Below are 22,474 nucleotides of genomic sequence, written 5' to 3' on the forward strand. Positions count from 1 at the left end.
TATATATATATATATATATATATATATTTTTAGCAAATTCTAAAGCAAGATATCCCTAACACCTTTTTACATAATGCTCTCGTTGCTGGCTACAAATTTCCCGAAAATGAGACACAACAGTACATGATGTTCATGATGTCACTCAACTCCTTTTATATGTTACTCATTTGATTTACACCACCATTCCCAGTTTGCTCCTGAAGAAGAAAGGTCCACCTTTCGAAAGCACTTGGGTTATAGGGTTTTTATCATTTTATTTGTTTCTAAAAGTATCTTTTATCTAATTGGTTATATTTGTAATAATTAATATAGAAAAGCAAGTTAAAATTTATTATCAAGTACTATTGACTTAATTGAAATTATCTTTTTTTATTGAATTACAAGTATGATATTCTAATTTTAAAGACAATATTATTTAATTGTAATTAGAAGAAATTTTTGAGCTTTTATGTGTGTTTATCTTAATATCAGCATGCCATGAGAGCTGTCAAACTTGCCTTGGATCAAACCTAGATGAATGCTCGACTTGCAAATCTCCAAAAATGCTAAAAAATGGTCTGTGTGTAGAAGACTGTGGGACAGGTTTTTATCATGATGCAGGCATATGTCGAGGTAGAGTATGATGTGTGAACAAGTTGATTTAGAACACAAACAATATGTTCCTTATTGATATCACCAGTTTTTAATAATTAGTCTAGGATAATTATATCTGTTGTTCATATTTATGCTTTATTTCTTCTTTAGAATTGAATATACTATTTATGTAATTATCTGTTACTTATTACTCTTTAACAAATTTAATTTGCTAGCTTATGTGCTATGCAGATTGTTTGCATAGGTCATAAAAATACTGAAAAGTCATGAAATTTTGAAAACATATTTTCCGAAACGGTACTACTTCCGCTCACTCAAAGCTATCTCAATCTTGGTTTGCCCTCTAAGCATTGCTAAATAAATTTCGCTAACAGAACACCAGTCTATCTGTGCCATTTCAGAACATATGCTGATCATGTGACTAACCTCCACCAATCATACTACACAATCTATACTAGTGCAGTTAGCTCCCTCACCTTCTCGATTGGCATTCTAGTGTATAGACATGTGTTTTACCTCATTTTCCATGTGCATGACTACAAAATTTTGATCAATTTATATCAGTTTGAATTTGAAGTTTTGACTTCTAGTGTTTGATTTCCATTGTTTCTACTCGTTTGTTTCAGAAATGTTTTTGTTTTCCAAATTTTAATTTGTTCATATGGATTCAAGATTTAATATGATGGATGATGAAATTCCTGCATTAGTAGACAATGGTTCTGACATGAGTCCCCAGGTCTCAGGGTTAATGATGTCGCTGGGGAAGTACAGGCTTTAGTTAACGGGAAGTTCTTGTCTTATAGTCAGCTGATGATTTCTTCCTTTCATGTTATGATTTTTTGTGAAGAAGGATATAACTACTGTGAGTAAATTTTTTTCTATAGCACTTTCCAACTGTTACTGTACCTCCATGTAATCTGCTGGGTTAGGTATTGTTCTTCTTCCCAGGAGATCTGTGATAAATTTTTCAGTGTGTATTTCTTACTCCCAGTAGTTATACCCATGTTTAACAAGTTTATGTGTTCTTGTGTGGATGGACCTAATTTCCGCACTAGATAATTTAGGTCTTTCATGTCTTTCCTGCTCAGTATTTGGTAATTTCTATTTTTATAGTTCTTTTACAATCTCAGTTAGTTTAGTTTAAATTTGCATTTAGAGTTTGATTATTATTTCGTTTTTGTTTAATTTTCGGTAAATGTACTAGTTTTGCATGATTGTTACTGTTTGAGTAATTGTATCTTCGGCTAATTATGTGGGTGTGTTGGTTCGTTATTTTTACTTCTTTACATAGTTTATGTAATTTAATTTGTAAGTTCCTTTTTCTTTACTACTAGTTACATCTAATTGCGGATTAGACTTGAGTCAAAATTTGTTATTGTTAACTGAGTGACTTTATTCTTGTGTTTTTCAGGGTAGGTTTTACTTTCGTTTACTTGGTCTTATAGGTTCTTTAGGTGGACTTGTATGTTCAATATTTAAGGGTCTTTTATGTTCTAAGCTCCTTTAGTCGTTTTTTACTTTAGGTGATGCTTATTGTTTTAGGTATAATTTCATAGTTTTGCAGGTTTGTTATTTTTATGTACTTCGTAGATTCTATAAATTTCTAAGTTTTTTAGTTTGTTAGTATTAGGTACTTTCTCTAATTTTGTTTAGCTTATTATTTTTTTAACTACACTTCCCAACAGTTCTGTAGGTTCTACGTGTTTTATCTAAAGGTTTCTGCCTTCAGTTCTGCTTCCCCTCTATCCACTTCCCAGATCTCCTTCCCTCCTCCTCCTTGGGATCATACCTTATTCAGTCCTCTTGCTGAGTCTGTTTGAGACTTCTTACACAAAGGAGCTATCGATTGAGTGGTGCCCATTCAACTGGGATTTTACTCCCATCTATTTAGTGTCTCTAAAAACATTGAAGATTGGAAACCCATCATAGATCTGTCCTGGCTGTATATCTATCTGAAGACACCTCACTTCACCATGGAGTCCTACTTCTCATTTCAGTGGTTTTTTTCCCTGGGACTTTGGTTGACCAAGTTCAATGTGACAGATGCCTCATATTCCAATTGACCCAGTGTTATGTCATTTTCTTCTGTTCATCCATGACGGTTTTGTCTTGCAGTTCTGGGCACAATGTGACAGATGCCTCATATTCCAATTGACCCAGTGTTATGTCATTTTCTTCTGTTCATCCACAATGGTTTTGTCTTGCAGTTCTGGGCACTGCCGTTTGGTCTTTCATCAGCTCCGTATGTGTTTTGTTGATTAATACTCTGTTGCATGTCATCTTCACTTGCTGGGTCTTTGGACTCATCATTACATGGATGACTGGCTACTGCTTGCCTCTTCCCATGCTCAGTCAGTCACTCACACTTGCCCCTCCACCTTTGCAATGTGTGATTCTATCTTTGGGTGAGAAGAGGTAGTACAATTTTGGAAGTTAACATTTTCTTACACTGAAAATGTATTTCTGATAGGTACTTACCTCTACTAACCCACTTCCTACTCTTCCTCTCCACTGATATGCCAGTATTTCTATTTTGTACCTGCCAGTTCTCGAGAGTAAAGACTGTGTTAAAATAGTAGAGGGAGCTAGCTGCACTAGTATTGATAGCACTGTATGATTGGTGTCGGCTAGTCACACGATCAACACATATTTTGAAATGGTGCAAAATGAAGGGGTATTAAAGACAGGTGCACTGTTAGCGAAAATGTTTTTAGCAATGCTTAGAGGGAAAAGCAGGATAAAGATAGTGGAAGTAAGTACCTATTGGAAATACATTTTCAGTGTAATAAAATATTAATTTTCAGTCCTGGAAATCTTGTAAAATCAGTGGTTTTTCATCAGGAGGTCCTGGAAAAGTCTATAAAATCCTTAACCCCCATCACTTCCACATCTCACATTTTTATTGATGACAAGTTGCACCATTGTATTTATCCCAGTTTCAAAAAAGCAGTTTCTAGAAAATGTACGTGGTCAGTAAGGCTTTGAACTATATGACTCTGTCTTCAAGTGAACTGGTTTCATGTGACTATTGCTGGAATAATGTTGTTAGCAGAAATTAAAACCCAAGTCTCATTTGTTGTAAATCTAAAATCATAAAGTTGTTGATAGGATAAAGAATGTATATGGATGTTTCACAGTTATCCTAATTACATCTTGAGCATAAACACTTCAGAGAAATATTTAACAATATTTATATTCTAAGTTTTACATAAGTTACTGTCCAAAATTCATGAATAAAACAGAGAGAAAGAAGTATAAATCCAAAAGGTAACAATACAATGAAATGAGTATTTTAAACCTAACCACCGTGCATGAAATATTCTTATACCATTAAAGACAGTTTGTCACTTTATACCTGATTAGGTCATTCATTATTTATACAGTGATTGATCTAAACCAGGATGCTCTTAGGACATTTTAAACCCCATTACAAAATATTTTGGGAAAGTCAGTACTGTAAGTAAAGTATTGCGATATATGTTATTACGATTATTTTTTCTCATTTTGTGTTGTTATTAGTTTTTTGTTTCAGATCTAAAATGAATAAAATTATTCAGAATAATTATTGTTTTCAATATCATTCAAACACAAGTATGTGTTATCATACAAGAACACTTATGGGCTGAACACCACATTGAAATATAAAGGTCTTATTGACTGAGAATATTTCCAATTCTTTGAAAAGTTCTTTGTTAGGTGGAATTGCAGCATTAAACTAAGAAAAGTCTAAAAATAATATAATGCAATTGTATGGCAAGATCATGAAATATACAACATTATTAATGCATACAACACTATGAGAGTTATCTCAGTAACAATATGAGTGGGAATCTTTTCTTTGTTGGCATGGTGATGTTATGATATATGCTCAGTATCCAATCAGGTACAAGTTCACTTGTCCTATTGGCAAGTTGAAATAGTATGTTCAATAAGTATTATTTGGTTTTTCTTACATGCTGGAGAAGTTTTTAGCTTTGGCCAAAGCACAGTACTTGAGTGAAAGATGCAGAAGATTATCACTTGTTATTAAACTGAAGTTGGTAAAAATTGAAGTAAACTACGGGACTGTAATTGATTGAATAGAAATTCATTAGTATTTTGTTCAGTAATGCACAGTCAGTTGGAATTTCTTTTAATGGCTTTTTTCATATTCTTTCTTTGCTTGAGTAAATTGTTTCGATAACTCAGGTATTACTGTTATTATTAGAATATTTTCTACAGCTGTTACTTCATGTTTTATAAAACATATTAAAATATTAGTTATTTAATTTTGGTGGAGTTCACATTCTGTTAAAATCAATAAATTAGATCCTCAAAAATGACAGTTTGGTCTTAGAATTTTTTTCCATTAACCTGTGTGAACCATTTGTGTATGTTTCAGTGAAGTTAAGTTATTAATTTGATATTGATGAAGTCTCATGAAGGGAGCATTGTTAATGTAAGGTAGCATAGCTTTAATGATTTTTTTTTTTGCTTTATATGAATTGGGGGAAGAAAGAATGTTGTATGTACTAGCAATGTTTAGGTGAAGCCTATAAGTTCTATATTAATTAAATGCAGAAAATATTGTATGTATGAGACAACATGTTCAGTGAAGTCATTAGTTCTATATCAATGAAGATTAGAAAGAAAACAGTATATATATATGTGGAACCAAGTGTATTTTATTGAAGTCAATAGTTTTGTATAGGTTGTACTTTTACAAGTTACAGTTTTTATAGTTAGGAAAAGTGTTTTTATACAAGTATGATGTTTCAATCACTGATGTGATCATTCTCACTTCAATGCATATCAATTATTCAAGCTTAATCTTTTGAATGTTTTCTCAGCATGTCATCCAAATTGTGCCACTTGTTATGGTTGGGGAGCAGATGAATGTACTAGTTGTCATGGTGATGTTAAATCAGTGTATGGAAGGTGTCAGATAAGCTGTCTTGATGGAACATACTTGGACACTGATGGGATATGTAAAGGTTAGTGCAAAACATACTTTCTTTAAAACTCTAAGAACATTCATTAAATGTTTTATTTTGTAGTTGATATATTATAGTCACTAGTACTTTTAGAAATTTTATGTTATAGAAACCTTTACAGAGTGTACTTAATCATAAAGATACCATGAATTTATTTAAACGATACTCATTATTTTACCTGTTTAGATTGTCACCGTGACTGCATTACATGTGTTTTAAAACTTGGTGCATCATCTCCTGAATGCATAGCCTGTAAAGATGAAGAAAAATTTCCTCAGGGAGGAAGGTGTGTGTCAAAATGTGACAAGAGTTTCTTTCTGAATGAGCATATGCTTTGTGAAAGTAAGTAATGTCAACTATTAAAGTGTAAAAGTGTCACATAATACACAATTAATAATATTAAATAAAAATTACTGCTGTTGATTTTTATACATTAATACTCAAGGGTGTTGTTTTTTGTTAATCTTTGCGTGAAATATCAAAGTGAATTTCAACAATTCTTTACAACCTTCACCTTTTCAGTTTATTATTACTGTCCGTTTAGAAAGTTTAGCTTAGATGTGTAACAATGAAAATAATTCATTGATTACTAGTCTCATTCCATTCTGGTTTATGTTTATTTGCTAATATACTTTCTTTTACTTTTAACTCATTTACATCTTAATCTCTGGCTATAACCTTGAAAAATATTCTTTCCTCAGGAGTTCATTGCATTATAACGAGTAAAATCAGTTTTTCACATTTTATTTTTGATTTATACTAACTTTTAAAATGTGAGAATCTTTTGTTGTTTATCACAGTCAGTTTTAAATGTTCTTTTGGAGGTATTTGTGTTTTAATCAGTAAAATAGTGTTGAAAGCTGGCTTTATTTACTGTTTAAAAGTTTAATATTCAAAATTTGAACACACACACACACGTATCTATATATATAACATTTGGTATGTAGATTTATCTTTTTATACGAAGTTTAAAATAATTATTTTTTTGTATGTAGATGAAATTTAAACCACTTACAACCCAAACAGATATACTTGTGTCTGGATAATGAAATTATGAAAAAAAGAGTAATAATGGTTTTTTTTTTACAGAGTGTCATCCTTCATGTCTGACGTGTGACATACGCGGAGTTGATGGTTGTACCTCATGTCCACCATCAGCTGTGCTTTCTCATAATGGAATATGCTTGAACAGGTGCTTGGAAGGCTATTATGATGTTGGAGGGACATGTCATGGTAAGGTATAGAAATGGAAACTTTACTAGAACCTGTATGTTTTAAATTTATCAACATTATCATACTTTGCAAACATTGCTTTATTTACCACCAAGTTAGGTTTCTTAATGGAGTATTTCAGTCTAAAATTTTAATGAAAGAAGTCTTAAAAATTTGTTAAAAGGATTGAGAAATTTAAAATGATATTTTGTAATAGTTTTAACTACTTAATCTATTAAAACGTCTATATAATGATGTTTTGATCATCAGTGTTTATTAAGATAAAGTATATTAAAGCATTTCCTATAGAGATCGAAGGAATTTTAAACAATTGGTAAATTATGTTTTTGGTTTTAAAAAAATTTTATTAAGTTTTTTTTTTTATCCTTGCTAAAAGAAACTGATTGATTTGCCTCTAGCCTGTGACTATAACTGTCTAAGATGCAGTATAGAGGGTCGATGTGAACAGTGTCGAGATAAGCTGGTACTTCAGTTTGGAGAATGTGTGGGATCCTGTTATGCTCAGTATTATATTGATCACATTTCAGGAGAATGTAGAGGTGAAATATTTTGAATATTTGTACAAAAATTATTTCTAAAAACAATTATGAAACAAGTTTAAAAGCAACAATAATAAATAAAAAGTTACTTTTAAATATTGCAGGGCAAGGAGTTAATTTTCTCATTTAAGTTACTGGTTCATTTTTTTACAAATTTTGTTATATGATAAAATTTTCAGAATATAATTTTGTAAACAATACTAAAGAAAAAGCTATAAATTTGGAATTGGTATCTTGTCTTGAAAATAAATGTAATTAGAATAAATTAGGAAAGTGTGTTGAAAATAATATTATTGTTCTCGTATTTGATTAAACCTCATCCATCTTTTTATGGGTAATCATATGTTTCTTAGAGTGTTCCTGGAACTGTAACACTTGTAGTGGTCCTTTTCCATATGACTGTTTATCATGTATGGGTGAGTTATTGTTGCAGGATGGTGAGTGTCGTAGTCACTGTAGTGAAGGCTACTATCAAGATGGCTACTTGTGTAAAGGTAGGTTATATGTTGTTTCTGGTTAAGTTATCCCTGTATATTGTTTTTGGTTCATCATTTGATTGCTAAGTAGTAGACTCTTGTGAAAGGGACTGAGCAAAAGTTAATGTACATGTTAAGGTTATCAAATGGTTAATTGTGTTTAAGTTTTAGAAAATAATTTGGCAAAAATAACCAAAAAACAAAAACTAATTGTTGGTCAAGTACTTTAATTTCGTTTAATGATAATAGAGCTGTTTTTATAGAAAATATCATCAAATAATACATATTAAATTTAAGAAACTGGATACATTTATCTCGTTTACATTTTGAAGAAGGACTTTCCTTCATCAAGGGTAAAGTAAAAGATTGAAGATCTTCCTTCCAAAAGCTGTCGAGTTCGAATTAACTGTTACCCTACATGCTTTGTAAATAGTATGTATCGTGTTGTGGATAAAAGATGTATCATCATTATTTTTGATCATATATATTGTTAAGAAATCTGGGGTTAAAGTATAGATAAAGGGAACTACATGTATTAGGTAAGGTTAAAGGAGAATAAATATTAAGTATACTAGAAACAATGTTTAAGAAAAATATTTTAATATAGTTACCTGAATTATGAAAAAAAAAAAAAGGAAGTACAGCCATAAACTAGGGTAAAGTAAAAATATTAAGTACTGTTAAAAACCTGGACTCTGAGAAGATAATATAGTTAGAGCAGGGTTAGGAGAAAAATATTAAGTATAATTAACATTAAGTTCAGCAACCAACCAGGTTAACTAAAAGTTAACAAGTTCAATTTAAAGCTTAGATTATGAGATAAAAATAAAAAAGAATAGCTAAAAGCCTGGGTTATATGAAAAATATTTGAGATATTATATTTACACATAATTTTCTAATTCCACCAATGGAAATGACTGAATAGTTAGGTTATCTCAGTAAGAAGAAATAAATCCAAATTGAATGGCATAAATTGTATGAGCAGCAAATAGGTAATTTTTAGTGTTAGGTATTACAAGTATGTCTGTTGGAAACATAAAAAAAATTGTGTTCTTTTGACATGCCACAATGATAGTATAGAGCAAAGTGAGTCAACCAGGTAAGAACATTTTATTGAAATATTAGTTTTCTGTGGGAGCTTCTTTTCAGAAAGTAGTGTAAAGCTAGTTACTTTTAGTAAGTTATTGTTTATGGACTTAGCTGAAATGCTACATGTATGAAAGTACTTTGTATGTGAGAAAATGTTTTATTGGAAGAAAGAAATTGTCATGAAATACTTGGAATTTATGTTTTAAGTGCATTTATTCTAGTGAGATGAAGTATATGTTGTATGCTGTACTGTATTGTGGAAATATTTGATAGGCTGTAGGCTTGACATCATTAGAAATTGTTGTTACACTAGGCATTAGGAATATATATGTGTATGTATTTAATCTCTCTAGTTGCTTTGACACATATCACATAACAAGTAGAAAAATTCATAAAGATATCAAATATATTAGTAAAGTTTATTTCAATTTTAAATATGTTGTAAACAAGTTAGTGCAGCTTAGATATACTTTCTTATGTTCATATTAATTTTTTTGTTAAATTTTACCATTTCAACTTGTTAGGTTTCTAGATAATTTGTCATTATTTTAGATTCTACAGTTTTCCCAGATCAATTTATTTGAAGTTGTTTAAGTTTTAGCAAAACATTAAATGTAAAATTCTTAAATAGTAGATTGAGTATTATTTATGGGACTTGCTCACTCTTTCATAACTTAATTTGAATCAGGCTATTTTCACAATTACATAACTGCAATATTTTAGTGTGTTCCAGCGACTGCCTAACCTGTAGTGATAGAACATTATGTACATCTTGTCGTCCCCCTCTCCTGCTATTGGATTCTGAATGTGTAGCTTCTTGTGGACCAGGATATTATCCACAGTATGGAAGTCATACCTGCCGAGGTAGATTTTTATAGCAAGTTATAGATGACTCTCCTGTTAAGATAGGTGTTTAGATGAAACTATACAAAATTAATGAGGAAGTTGTATATGTCAAAATAGATATTTAGGTCTGCCAAGATGAATATTTGAAAAAGCTTTACACAATGTATAGGTTGTATTTGCTAAGATAAATATTTAGAATAAGCTATACACAATATGGAAGTTAAATCTGCCAAGAATGACACTTAAAAGAAGCTATACATAATATGAAGGTTATATCTGCAGAAATAGATAGTGAGAGGGAGCTATATTTTCTACCTAAGTTTTTAAAGAAATTTCTGCAGCATTTGAGTACTTTAAGCTTGTCTTTCAGTTTAGGTTTACTGTGTGTTTCTGTTTTGTATGAAGTTTGTTTTACCAAGGTCTGTTAATGTTTTACTTGATATGTTTTTACTTCTTCTGACAGCATGTTCGACTGGTTGTACTGACTGCCCTAATCCCTTGTCTTGTGATCATTGTGCTGCTGGATACTTTATGCTAGAGAACAGCTGTGTGAATGAATGTGGTTCTGGTTATTTTGAGGACCATGTTAACCGAGTCTGTGAACGTAAGTTTAGTAAAGTCTGAGATCTGTATTATAAAATAATTTTCTGTGCTTAGTTAGATGATTTAAATTGTGTAGGTTATATAAACAGTCCATTTGGTATGGAGTAAGAAGACTCAAAATAAAAAATCTGAATACATTTTTACCACTAGAAAATAATCAAAGTACTACATCTTGTTTAGTTGTCTTAAATGTATATAAATTGACCAAAGCTTTACAAGAATCAAGAAAAAGTTATTTATTATTGTTCCCATTGGATACTTTTTAGATTATTACATTTCAGTGAATAAGATGCATAACTGATTTATTCAGGCAACCAAGTCGCACCTCAGCTGGTTCTGAATGGTTCTCTGTTAGTGGACTTCCGAGCACCCACCCCTATTGACACTTCTTTCATCACTGCTAGTGACCCTGACACTCATCAAAAAGATTTAGCCTTTGTTGTTGTGACAACACCAAATAATGGTGACTTATTACGGCATACTGTAACTGAAATGGAGCTGATTAATGTTGGAGATGTTTTGCCATTTGACGAGGTAGCTAGTGGGCTGATCAAATTTAGACACAAGCAGAATGCTCCTTGGGCAGGTACTGAAGAATTTTTTCATAAAGATTACTTATAATATTTGCTATGTTTGTGAAAATGTCAGTTATAAAACTTTTCAATCATTGAAACTGGTGATAAGACAAGATGTTAATGATTTGTTTATCATGTAATATCAGTTATGAATCACTAATCCTTAATCTGTATTATATTTTCATATTATAACGTCAGTGCTTTTACCTTAGCATGTTTAGCATACGTAAACAGTAATGAGAATTTTTGAAAGTGTATAAGTAGTGTTGATGTATTAACCCATTGAATGCAGCTGCTCTAAACATGAATTTTTGAAAATGTATAAGTAGTGTTGATGGATTAACCCATTGACTGCGGCTGCTCTAAATGTGCATGAAATGTTTTCAAGTCATACACCCTATACGGCACACTCACATTTTAACTGCTGGAGGTGGACTGTACCCTATAGTGCAAATCAGCAGTCAATGGGTTAAGTTCAAGCACATTTTGAAGTTATGAGTAATACTACAGCATCATAATAAATATGAACTATTTACAAAGTAAAAGTGTGAAAAGGTCTTTAAATACACTTTTATTGAGGTTTTCAAACCTGTGTTTAATTTTATACAATTTATTTTATACTTTTTTCAGTAGTATAGATAAAAACTCAAACAATATTATGTTTTTATTTTTCTAATTTTAAAACTAAAGATGTTAGATTTTTTCTTTAATAATACATTATTTTTCCTATGTTTTATGATTCATATTTTGATCTTTTGGAATGCTTCTTTGAAAAAAAAATGTTTAGTGTTTTTGTTAATATCATATTTTTTATCTTGTGCAGCATGATATTTTCCTTACAGAACCTTAATCGTTCCAGGGTAAAGAAAAATTGTTTAAAAATCAGTATTTGTTTAATTGTGCTACTCTGAAAAGATTTATAAATTCTTCAGTTGTCCTGATTTTTAGGCAAATTTCAGCTGAAAGTAAGTGATCGCCAACTAGACAGCTCAGTAAATGTCATTCCTGTACAAGTTGTGTCTCGTTACCCACCAGAAGTTAATCAGTTGCGTCCTTTGCTGGTGGAACATCATGGCAATGAAAGTGTTACTACAAACATTTTGCAGGTTTCAGACCAAGATAATTTGGAAAACCTTGTTTTTTATGTCCTGGAAGGTAGTGTAAACCAGGAACACAAATTTTTATGCTAAAACTGTGGTTTCATATGTTTTTTTAAATTTACTGTCTTTAATTGTTCAGTCATCCACATTTGTTAAACCAGTTAATTTTATTACACTTTGTTATTCATAAGTTAATGTTAACATAATGTATAAGATGTAGTTTTGGTTATTAAAATACTAAACTTTTTGTACTGAATGAAATGAACTTGACATAGCTAAAAAATTAATTTTTTTGTAACATTTTTAAATTTTTGATAAATCTGAGAAATTATTTTTTCAGTTCTGTAAAATCCATGTATAGATCTCAGAAATAATCAATAAATAATACTATATAATTCTTTTGTATAGTACTAGTTGCTTAACCCTTTATAATTTTTGTGTAGAGTTAAGAAATGATAAACATTTTTCAATATTCTGTTCTTCTTGTGTAAAATTAAGAAATAAATTAATGATTTTAATTCTGTATAATTCATGTGTATTAGAGCAAAGAAATTGTGAATATTTATTCATTATTATATAATTCCATGTGCAGCATTAAGATATAATCATTGCTTGTTTAGTAGTGTGTAATTTACATGAATTAATCTAAAAATGATCAGCATTTCTTTAATGTTATGTTGAGGTTAATAACATTATCATATATATATATTATAGTTTTTCTGAAATTCTGAAACAATAAGAAAATTAGAAATTCTTTTGTACACAAAGTTAGTGTGTATTTAGCTGTAATATAATTTTATGTTTATGACCATTTACTCTGTCTTGCAACTCTCACAGGTCCAAAGCATGGAAAGTTAGTTGATCTTCCAAAACTCTCTGAAGTGTTTTCATTTTCTTGGTCTGCTCTGAAACGAGGATCACTCCATTATATTCACGATGGCTCAATGACTCAGTATGACTTGATGATTCTTCAGATTTCTGATGGCTACAATGTCAAATTGTCAACTTTAAATATTCAAATCTTACCAGCAGTAGGTTGCTTTGGAAATTTGTAATTTGAGGTTAAGTAATTTAAAAATAATTTAGCATAATTTTAACAAAAACCATTGGATTTATGTTAATTTCTTAAATGTTTATTCATCTTTTTGGCTTTGGCTGGTTAACAACCAAATCTTTTACATTGGATTGCAACAATTGTACTCTTGCTATATATAATTTTAGCCATATCTTTGTATTTGTTATTTTTAATAGAGCACAAAATTTTTTGTACATTTTCTATGTAGATTAGTATCAAAATTACTTACAATTCTAGGTAAATTGAAATTCACTCTTTCCTGATGATACATACATAGACTATAGAATGTTAAAAGGAACAATTCCGAAACTTGGCTGAAAAAGAACAAATTTAAAACACCAAAATTTGCATGTATGAGCATATTTAATACTTGGAAACTACAGTATTAGTTTCTTCAAAAAAAAAGGGACCTAAAAGAAACCTCTGGCTTTTACAATCAGTAAAACCAGTATAGATCTAATAAATGACTAAAAAAGTATAAACTAGCATAAAATAAAATAATGTCCCAGCTGTTAGTGATTCCTGCTATCTTAAAAGTTGAATAAAGTGCTATATTTTTAGGTTATTAATCACAATTTGGTATATCTGAAATGGTTCATAACTTTGTATGTTTTCTAGCATGATGCTATAAGAGTAGATGAGATGGGTGAAAATTGTTTAGCTTTGCTTGGTTTCCTTAGATGTGAGGGAATTCTTCTTTCTCGTGAAGTATCAGGGAAAATGAAATTTATTAATTTAAAGGGTTTTAAGTTTAATTCAGTTTTTTTTATTTGAGGATTATTTTACAAGATCTGTAAGATTTTTGAATAATGATATTTCTAGGGAAATAAAGGACCAGTTCTAGTGACTAATGAGGCTGTTAAGGTAAAAAGAGGCAGTTCTGTACAGTTGACTTCTGCTAACCTTCAAACTACTGACCCTGATACTGGTGATGAAAATATACTATTCACGGTGACTAAAGGGAAAAGTGTGAGAGAAGGTATTTCAAATATTTAGCTTTAAAATAATAATATAATTAAATTTTGTAAGTATGATAAGAAATATGGAATGAGTTTTATTGCTTATATTATTGTTAAAACAATTTAAAGTCACTGTGTTTTAGCCATAGTTGACTTCAGGTGCAAAGTGACTTTCATGACAAAGACTGTTAGGTTAATTGGACTGAGGAAATTGATGAATAGATAAATTAATTCATCAAGTGGCAATCTCATAAACTATTGTGATATACTACTTCAGCATTTTATTAATTAAATTTGGGATGCTGGTGTCTCAAAACAAACATATTCACTAAATATTTCACGTCAATATTATCATAACTATATATTTTCTTCATCATATTAGTTACATACAGTGGTTTATGTTTAGAAACATATTTAACACGTACGTTAACTTAAGAATAATCCTTCTGGGCCTTCAGTGTTGAATTGATTGCCTTGTCACAGTAAATGATCTTGAATTACATTGTTATTTATTATTTTGTATTGATATGTTCAATAGGGTAAACATGTGATTTCCATATGTCATGAGGAAAACTATATAAATCGTTGTTTGTTAGTTATTCTGAGGTCTTTCTGACAGTTGACTACAAATGAAACAGTTTTTTGCTGGTATCTGCTAGTAATTTAGGCAATATAGTGCTGTTAGTGTGTGTTTGTCATCCCCCCATGTTGTCACATTTCTAGTCTTTCCAGTATCATCATGCACTTCAGTATTAAATAAAAACAGTTTCTGGAAGCCAAGGTCAAGATATCATCTAATTTATTGTGTCCCTAAAGTCTAATCTGAATTAGTTCTGGTTTAAATTGACCTTTCTTGCCAGTCAGGTCATTGGTGCTGAATACCTCACACTGATATGCCCATGTACACAACTCGGTCAAAGTGTGCATATCATAACCCTTTTAAATAGCTATATTCGAAATTTAATTATGTTATATACATGACTGTTCATTTGAAGTTTAATACAAGAGTATTATTTAGTTTATATAATGCAAATGTTAAAGTAAGTTATTTTTAGAAACGATAGTCTTGGCAAATTTGCTTACAAAACTGTTTACGAATCATTTGTTAGTTCAGTTGTTGTGAATTCACGTCATGTTACTCGAAACTTCAGAATTTTTCTTGTTACTTTAAGTGAGTATTGTTATATCATAATGTTTCATATTTTGTAGAAAGTTCTAGGCCTCAATCGGGCAATATATATATATATAGATAGGTGACCAAGTTAGTGCAAGTAAGTAAGTTAGTGAAAGTGAAAGTTAGAAAGGGTTAGTGAAACATAGAGATAGATATAAACTAGATGATTGTGAGTTTTGTATAGTGGCAACTTTTAAAGAGTAGTAATTGCAGATTGTATTGTAATAACAGAGTAATGAAGAATAATTTATCTTGTTAGTTGAGTTCTAAAGTACCTGAACCAGCCTGTGTGGACTTTTGACATAAAAGAGAATTGTTTAAAGCTCTGGATACAACTGTGGTAACTAACAGTTATAGTGGTGATTTTAGAGTGAGTACCAAAGCCTTGTATTGTAATAACAGAGTGGAGGGGAATAATTGGTCTTGTCAAAGGGTGTTCTAAAGTAATTGAACCTGCCAATGTGGACTTTGATAAAAAAAAAAAAAAGACAATTACTTAAAGCTTTGGTTACAACTGTGATAGCCAATAGTGTAACAAAATTTTGTACATACAATTGACTTGTTCGGGATATATTATTTTAAAGCAAGTAGATTGTGTTCTGTTTGTTTATTGTTGAAATTTATCACCAACAAGTCACAGACACCTACTGTAAAGAATCTCGATCCTATAAAAACCTGACAAATTAAACAACTTTATTATTAGTGTTTGTCAATAAACCTGGCATCAAAATATAGTTTATTATCCACATTTCTATATTATATAAGTTTTAATTTCTTAGTTTCAAAGGGAAATATTTAGATTAATTCTTAATCTTCTCTTCTGTTTATTATTTGACACTTTTTTGCTTTGAATTGTCCATTGTAAATATTATTTCCACCTCTATTTAAGCTTTTGAGTTTTAATACAACTTGCAAACTTATAATATTGGTATTTCTATGAAATAATCAAATTTTATAGCATCCAGTCTTCTTCTTTTATTGAGATGTAAACTAGAAAGTCAAATCCATTTGATATGCTCTCTTATCATATAATGTCTTCAAAATAATGTCAGTAGTCTTCTTAGACCTTTGCTATTACATTATTTACTAGATGTACTTCTGCAGGGTCTCTAAAAGTGTTCTGTTCTGAAAGCAAATAAAACCAAAATGAAGAGTAACAAATATTTTTATTTCTTACTTTTGAAGTTTGTATGTCATGCTGTGTTGTAGCCTACAGAGTGCATAATTCTTCTTGTGATTCATGGTGCGTATGTTTTACTGATGGTGTTACAGTACAAGTTGCAATGTTAAGTGTCCCTTATGTGGTGTCATTTTAGTGTCTATTGACTGATTGACAGACAACACTCTACTGTATTGTAGTTTGAGTGGTTAAAACAGGTGACTTTCCAGGCAGCCATTGGCCCCTTTTGGGGAAATAACCATTAGAAAGAAAACATTTTAAGTTAATGATTTATGCTTGAAGATATCTTGTTTTGATGATAACTTTCTAATTATTTGACCTACAAATTTAAAGTTGCTATCGCTGAGTTCAGATCAATCTTACCTGGCAATTATTTTAACTTACTTATAGCTTAATTAAAAATCCAGTTAAATTATAATAGTTATAGTATGTTGTATTCTTTGTGTATGTTATTATTTTGTTTTCTAAATTGAATATTTGAAATAAATGAAAATTCAGTAAAATACTAACAAGAACTCTACCAAAAATTTATTTACACTTTGATCGCAAAAAAGTAATACCCACATGTAAGTACATACTAATGTAAGTAAGTAAGTAAGTAAGTATTAATGCAAAAAGCTTGTGCATTGCATAATTCAGTACCATAAGTTGAGCAATGCATTTGTTCGGTGATTTCTAGCTTGTTATGCAGGTTTTGTGCAGGTTATGCAGACACGATTCATAGCTAGAGCAATAAAACAAAATTAAATGAAAACATATGTCAACTGTTATGAGCCTGAGGCTGTTTAGGATAATTAATTCTAGTTATCTGTTAGAAATGAAAAATGTTAGTGAATTCTATCACAAACAGATCAGTATGTATCACCAATAACTTAGAAGGTAAATATCGTAACTAAGCTTGTAAACTAATTGTTTTTCAGTGTACAGTGACTACACTACAACAATATTTATAATGTTATCCAGGTCCAGTACAGGATTAATGTGCCAGGACAGCTCACACAAGTTCTATTTGTAAAGCAAGATAAATATAAAGCCTGTTAAAATATATAGTTTTTGTGCTATTCCTCATACCAACATACAGTATTAAGTCAGTTTCAAAATACACTCCTAGTATTAGGCAATCTGTTGTCTTAAATTAAGTGCTCAGAAATTCCTTTAAAAAAGGACAAAAAAAAAATTACATAAAATAGAATCAAATCACATTTTGGTTTGCCTTTCACTTCTTAAAGTATACAAAATTGATCATTTTAATAAAACTGTAGTAACTATTTCACTTCTATTATTAAAATTTACATTATTTTTGACAATTTAACCCTACATGTACATCATTGGTTCATTACACGAACCTCCCCCCCATTTCTGTGAAGCTATACATAGCAATGTTTCAGTAATCTTCATGTAATGTGATAATCTTTTAGTAAACATTACAAACATGTTGTACAAAAAAAATTATAATTTTTAATAAACATTTTTCTGTAAATTTATAGTGTCAGTTTGACTCTAAATAATCTGCATGCAAGGTGATTTTCATGTTACAAATGAAGATACTTTTTCATTTTACAGTTTTCATGTTTCATTTGCATAACCTCTAGAACTTTCTAAATGAATATCAAAGGTTTTTTCAATAAAACTTTCTATTTTGTCTGTTATTTTCTCTACTCTAACACTAACCGTTGCAAAATAAGTAGTATAAAGTACAATGAAAAGTTAGAAAAATACAAAATAAATCTAAATTACCTTTTTTTTCTTTTTAAAATGATTGTATAATGTATACCAATTTGTTATTTATTTGTTCTTGTTTTGTTTTTTTGGTGGGGGAGGGGTGCAGTTATAGCCTAGCAGTTAGCTAATCAAATATACACAACACGACACTTCAAACCAAGTGCCAAAAATACTATTTCATGCACACCAAGCCAATTTTTGAGTCAAGCATGCATACAGCTGAACTGATTAAAATCTGCTCAATATAACATATCAGGATGTTAAGAAATTTGCTTTGACCAGAGCTTGAACCCTGGATGTTCAGCTAATACTAGTGCTCTGAGGCAGGTGCTTGTACCAAATGACTTACCAAATAGCAGACAACTCTCCACACTGACTGTTACTATGTAAATTTCATTTAAATTTTAAACAGATATAATCTGTTGTTTTCATCTGGTTGTTTTAAAGGGTTTGCATAGTTTCAGTTTTTTAAAAGATTCATTAGAATTTTTCAGAAAAAAAAACAATTTTGTTACTTAGCAATCATGTAATAACTTCTATTTTTTACCATAAAGGATTTTATTGTATGAAAGATTACGTTATGATTTAGGAAACTTATAACACAATATTTTAATAACTTATTCATCAGGTACTTTGGTTAGAAGGTCTCCAGATACTCAAAACTTTAATGACCAACAAGTATATAGTGAAGTAAAAGATTTCACACAAAAAGATATCAATGATGGAGTGATCTGGTACCAAAATTCTGGAACAGAGGCTACAGTAGATGGGTTTGAATTTCAGGTAATAGATCCATAGATCAAGTAAATTAATGCATGTTCATCTTTTAAAAGTACTTCCATAGAGGTTGAAATAGTAATAATAAATAGATGATAGCAAAGAAATCCTGTAGATGATCATATTTGATAAAGATGATTTATATCTTGGATAATGTTTTTAAGCACTGTATCAGCATCCTCTTTTTTGTCAATAATATTGACTTGCTTGATAGTATGTTTGTGCACAGTGTCACTGACATTTGATTTGATATATACTCTGTTGTACTGTTAAGTATGAGCTAATAAATATCTACACTTTCATTGTTCTATTTGTTTTGTGTTTGTGTGATATTTTTTACTTATCAAATAACATATGTCAGTGGTTATTTTCACTTTATGTTTAACCAGAATTTGTATTTGTGTTTTATGTCACTGATATATTTCACTAGATATGTAACTTGTGTCACTAGTCACTTTGACCTACAGTTTGAAATGTCACCAACTTGCTTGAACTTATATTTCACTATTGTATAATTGGTGTATTTGACTAGATAAACATAACCTGTTATTGACCGCTTCAACATAATAACTTACTAACTTAATTAACCTGCTTAAACTCATTTATCTCTATAAAGTTATTGTAAATTTTGACCTATCACATAACTTGTGTCACCTGTTATGTTGATCTGATATATATAAGTAAAGTGTCACTTACATGTTTGGTTTGTCTTCAGTGCCATTCTTATTTTTTGCCTAATATGTTTACTTAAAGTACTACTTACCTGTTTAGTTTGTTTGTAGTGGCATTCCTTTTTTACCTTGTATATTAACATAAAGTGTTAATTACATGTTTGGTTTTGTTTGTCTGCATTGTCATTCCTTTTTTTAACTTGCATATTTACATAAAGTGTCACCTGTTTAGTTTGTTTGTAGTGGCATTCCTTTTTTTACCTTGTATATTAACATAACGTGTTACTTACATGTTTGGTTTTGTTTTTCTTCAGTGTCATTCTTATTTTTGACCTGCTATATCAGTTGTGTCACTGGTACTTTGACCAAACATTTAAGTAATATTGCTCGGTCATATGTTTTTGTGCAATACCACTGATTATCTTTGACTAGAAACATAATGTGTGTCACTGGTTGTTTTATGTAAATAAAGTGTCACTTACTTACATGATATTGCATTTGATCTTCTTTATCTTTAATTTCATTGTTATTTTTGATGTAATATATCATGTAATATTCAACTAAAGAGTCACTTTCTTGATATTGTGATTGTCTGCTATGTCAATGATTACTTTTATGTGATAAAAAAACTAAAATGCTATTGATCTATTTAATCTTTTGTCAGTGATTTGTCTGACTTGATACACTTTGAGTATCACTGTTTTATTCTGGTGTTTAACTGAAACATTTCTGGCTTTGTATTCAACTAGTGTCTATGACCTGCTTGACCTCCTGTTCACTGTAGTGCCTCTAATGTACTTGACCTTCTATTAGGCAAAGTTTTACTAACTTGCTTGACTTCTTGCTTATTTAAAATGTATCTTACCTTATCTCTGACTTTATGTTGATTCTGTTGTCAGTGATGTACTTGGCTGTGCATTTGACTACAGTGTCACTGGTCTGCTTGATTTTATGATAAATGTAGTTCCATTGACCAAGATCAATTAATATAACTTTTTTGATGCAATATTTTAGAATAAGAGTTATTTATTTAGTTACTTACATAATTTGTGACATATCTTATGTAATTAGTTCTTAAAAAGAGTGCATTTGATAGCAGTGTGTTTTTTACTCCTCTTGTGTTGGTACATAGTGATGTTTTCAAAACTTTTTTGTGATGTAAGATAGAACAAAAAGAACTAGCATTGTGGATGTTAATGTTTCAGCATGTTTTTCTGTATAAGATTGCTGGCTGCAATTTAAATTCCAAATATCAGTAAAACAAAAATAGTCCAGTTTTCACTTCTAATCTATCTTCTGTGAGTGCATTTTGTTCTTTGCTGCCTGTGTAGGTTTCAGACGATGCTCGCCCTCCAAACACCATCTCAAAACAAATTTTTCGTTTTGATATTATATCACCACCAGATGATAAGCAGATTAATTTGGGTATTATGGTGAGTTGACTTTTCAAACTTACGTTGATGCAGTGGTGAAGTTTATTTTCAGTTAAAAATAGGTGTAACTGTTAGTTAATTTTGACTAACATTAGGACTTTTAGTTAATTTTTAAGCATAATATGATTTCATTTATCTAGTTAATTTTGAACCTATAGAATTGCATCTGTCAAGGAAATTTTTGTACGATGTTTTGAATGTAATATTGCTCTACAACTGTGAAGTTAATTTTATTATACATTAACAGTAACTGTCAAGTTCCATTTAAAAGAAAAATGGTTATAACTGTCAGTTAATTTTTAAACATAATATGGCAATGACTCTCATGTTATATTTGAGCATTGTAAGATATAAATTGCCAGTTAATTTTAATCTTATTACAGATGTAACAGAAATATATTAAATGCTGTGTAGAGTCATTATGAGTTAATTATAAACTTAAAAGGCTTTAATTGTAATTCACTTTAAACCTAAAATGGATATAACTGAAATTAAGTTTTGAATTTAACCTACATGTAAATGGCTTTTGACTTTCAACTTAATAATAAAAATTATATAAAAATGCTGAAAACTTTAAGCCATGGGTTTCCCTATGTGATGTAGCTTGATTTTAAATTTAAGCTTAATGTGGATGTAAGTGACTTTTAATTTGGCTTAGCATGATAAGCCATGGGTTTCCCTATGTGATGTAGCTTGATTTTAAATTTAAGCTTAATGTGGATGTAAGTGACTTTTAATTTGGCTTAGCATGGATGTAAGTGGCTTTTGATTTTGAGCTTAGATGGATGTAAGTGGCTTTTGATATTAAGCTTACCATAGAAGTAAGTGGCTTTTGACTGTGAGCTTAGCATGGATGTAACTGGCTTTTGACGTGAGCTTAACACTGATGTAAGTGGCTTTTAATTTTGAGCTCAGGGTGGATGTAACTGGCTTTTGATTTGAAACATAATATAGATGTAAATAGATGACATTGAGAGAGCCAAGTTCAAAATATATATAACTCCAATTTATTTTTCATAAATGTTAATTGAAAAACACATCTGTATTTTAAGGTATGTAAGATATATATGTATTTGGGAATTGTTATTGTTAAACCTACTGTAGTTTAATTATGCAAACAACAGCAAAAAATACATCTATACATACCTCATTATTGTATTTTATTTGGCATGAAACTTAAAACATTTTATAGTGTTATCAGTCTCAGACCAAAACATGCCATCTTTAAACATTGTAGTGTTAGCTTAATTTAAGATTGTCTTATTAGTAAAAGCAAAGAGTTGCCATTGATGAAAAAAGACATTTTGAAATAATAGCAGCAGTTAAATTCTAAGATCAAATGCTAAATATTATGTCCTCAAGAAATTAATGTTGCTTTTTTTAGATGAAAAACCCAGAACAACTTGTATATCAAAACAAAACATTTATTAAATGAAATAGACTCTATTCTTATCA

General features: G+C 30.1%; 1 protein-coding gene across 1 annotated transcript in view; it reads left to right on the forward strand.

Annotated features, from left to right (window-relative positions):
• Positions 1–22,474, forward strand: part of LOC106478558 (extracellular matrix protein FRAS1-like) — a 154,477-nt gene that overhangs the window by 22,475 nt on the left and 109,528 nt on the right. The window contains exons 15-28 of the mRNA XM_013939110.2: positions 472–612; positions 5,424–5,567; positions 5,754–5,909; positions 6,657–6,800; positions 7,199–7,339; positions 7,693–7,833; positions 9,628–9,768; positions 10,214–10,354; positions 10,664–10,939; positions 11,877–12,083; positions 12,866–13,059; positions 13,926–14,082; positions 18,767–18,921; positions 20,918–21,019. Coding sequence (XP_013794564.2) covers positions 472–612; positions 5,424–5,567; positions 5,754–5,909; positions 6,657–6,800; positions 7,199–7,339; positions 7,693–7,833; positions 9,628–9,768; positions 10,214–10,354; positions 10,664–10,939; positions 11,877–12,083; positions 12,866–13,059; positions 13,926–14,082; positions 18,767–18,921; positions 20,918–21,019 — 2,240 coding nt within the window. The remainder of the gene's footprint in view (positions 1–471; positions 613–5,423; positions 5,568–5,753; positions 5,910–6,656; positions 6,801–7,198; positions 7,340–7,692; positions 7,834–9,627; positions 9,769–10,213; positions 10,355–10,663; positions 10,940–11,876; positions 12,084–12,865; positions 13,060–13,925; positions 14,083–18,766; positions 18,922–20,917; positions 21,020–22,474) is intronic.

This window comes from Limulus polyphemus, unplaced genomic scaffold (assembly GCF_000517525.1).
Source record: "Limulus polyphemus unplaced genomic scaffold, Limulus_polyphemus-2.1.2 Scaffold224, whole genome shotgun sequence".
In the NCBI taxonomy this organism is placed as follows: Eukaryota; Metazoa; Arthropoda; class Merostomata; order Xiphosura; family Limulidae; genus Limulus; species Limulus polyphemus.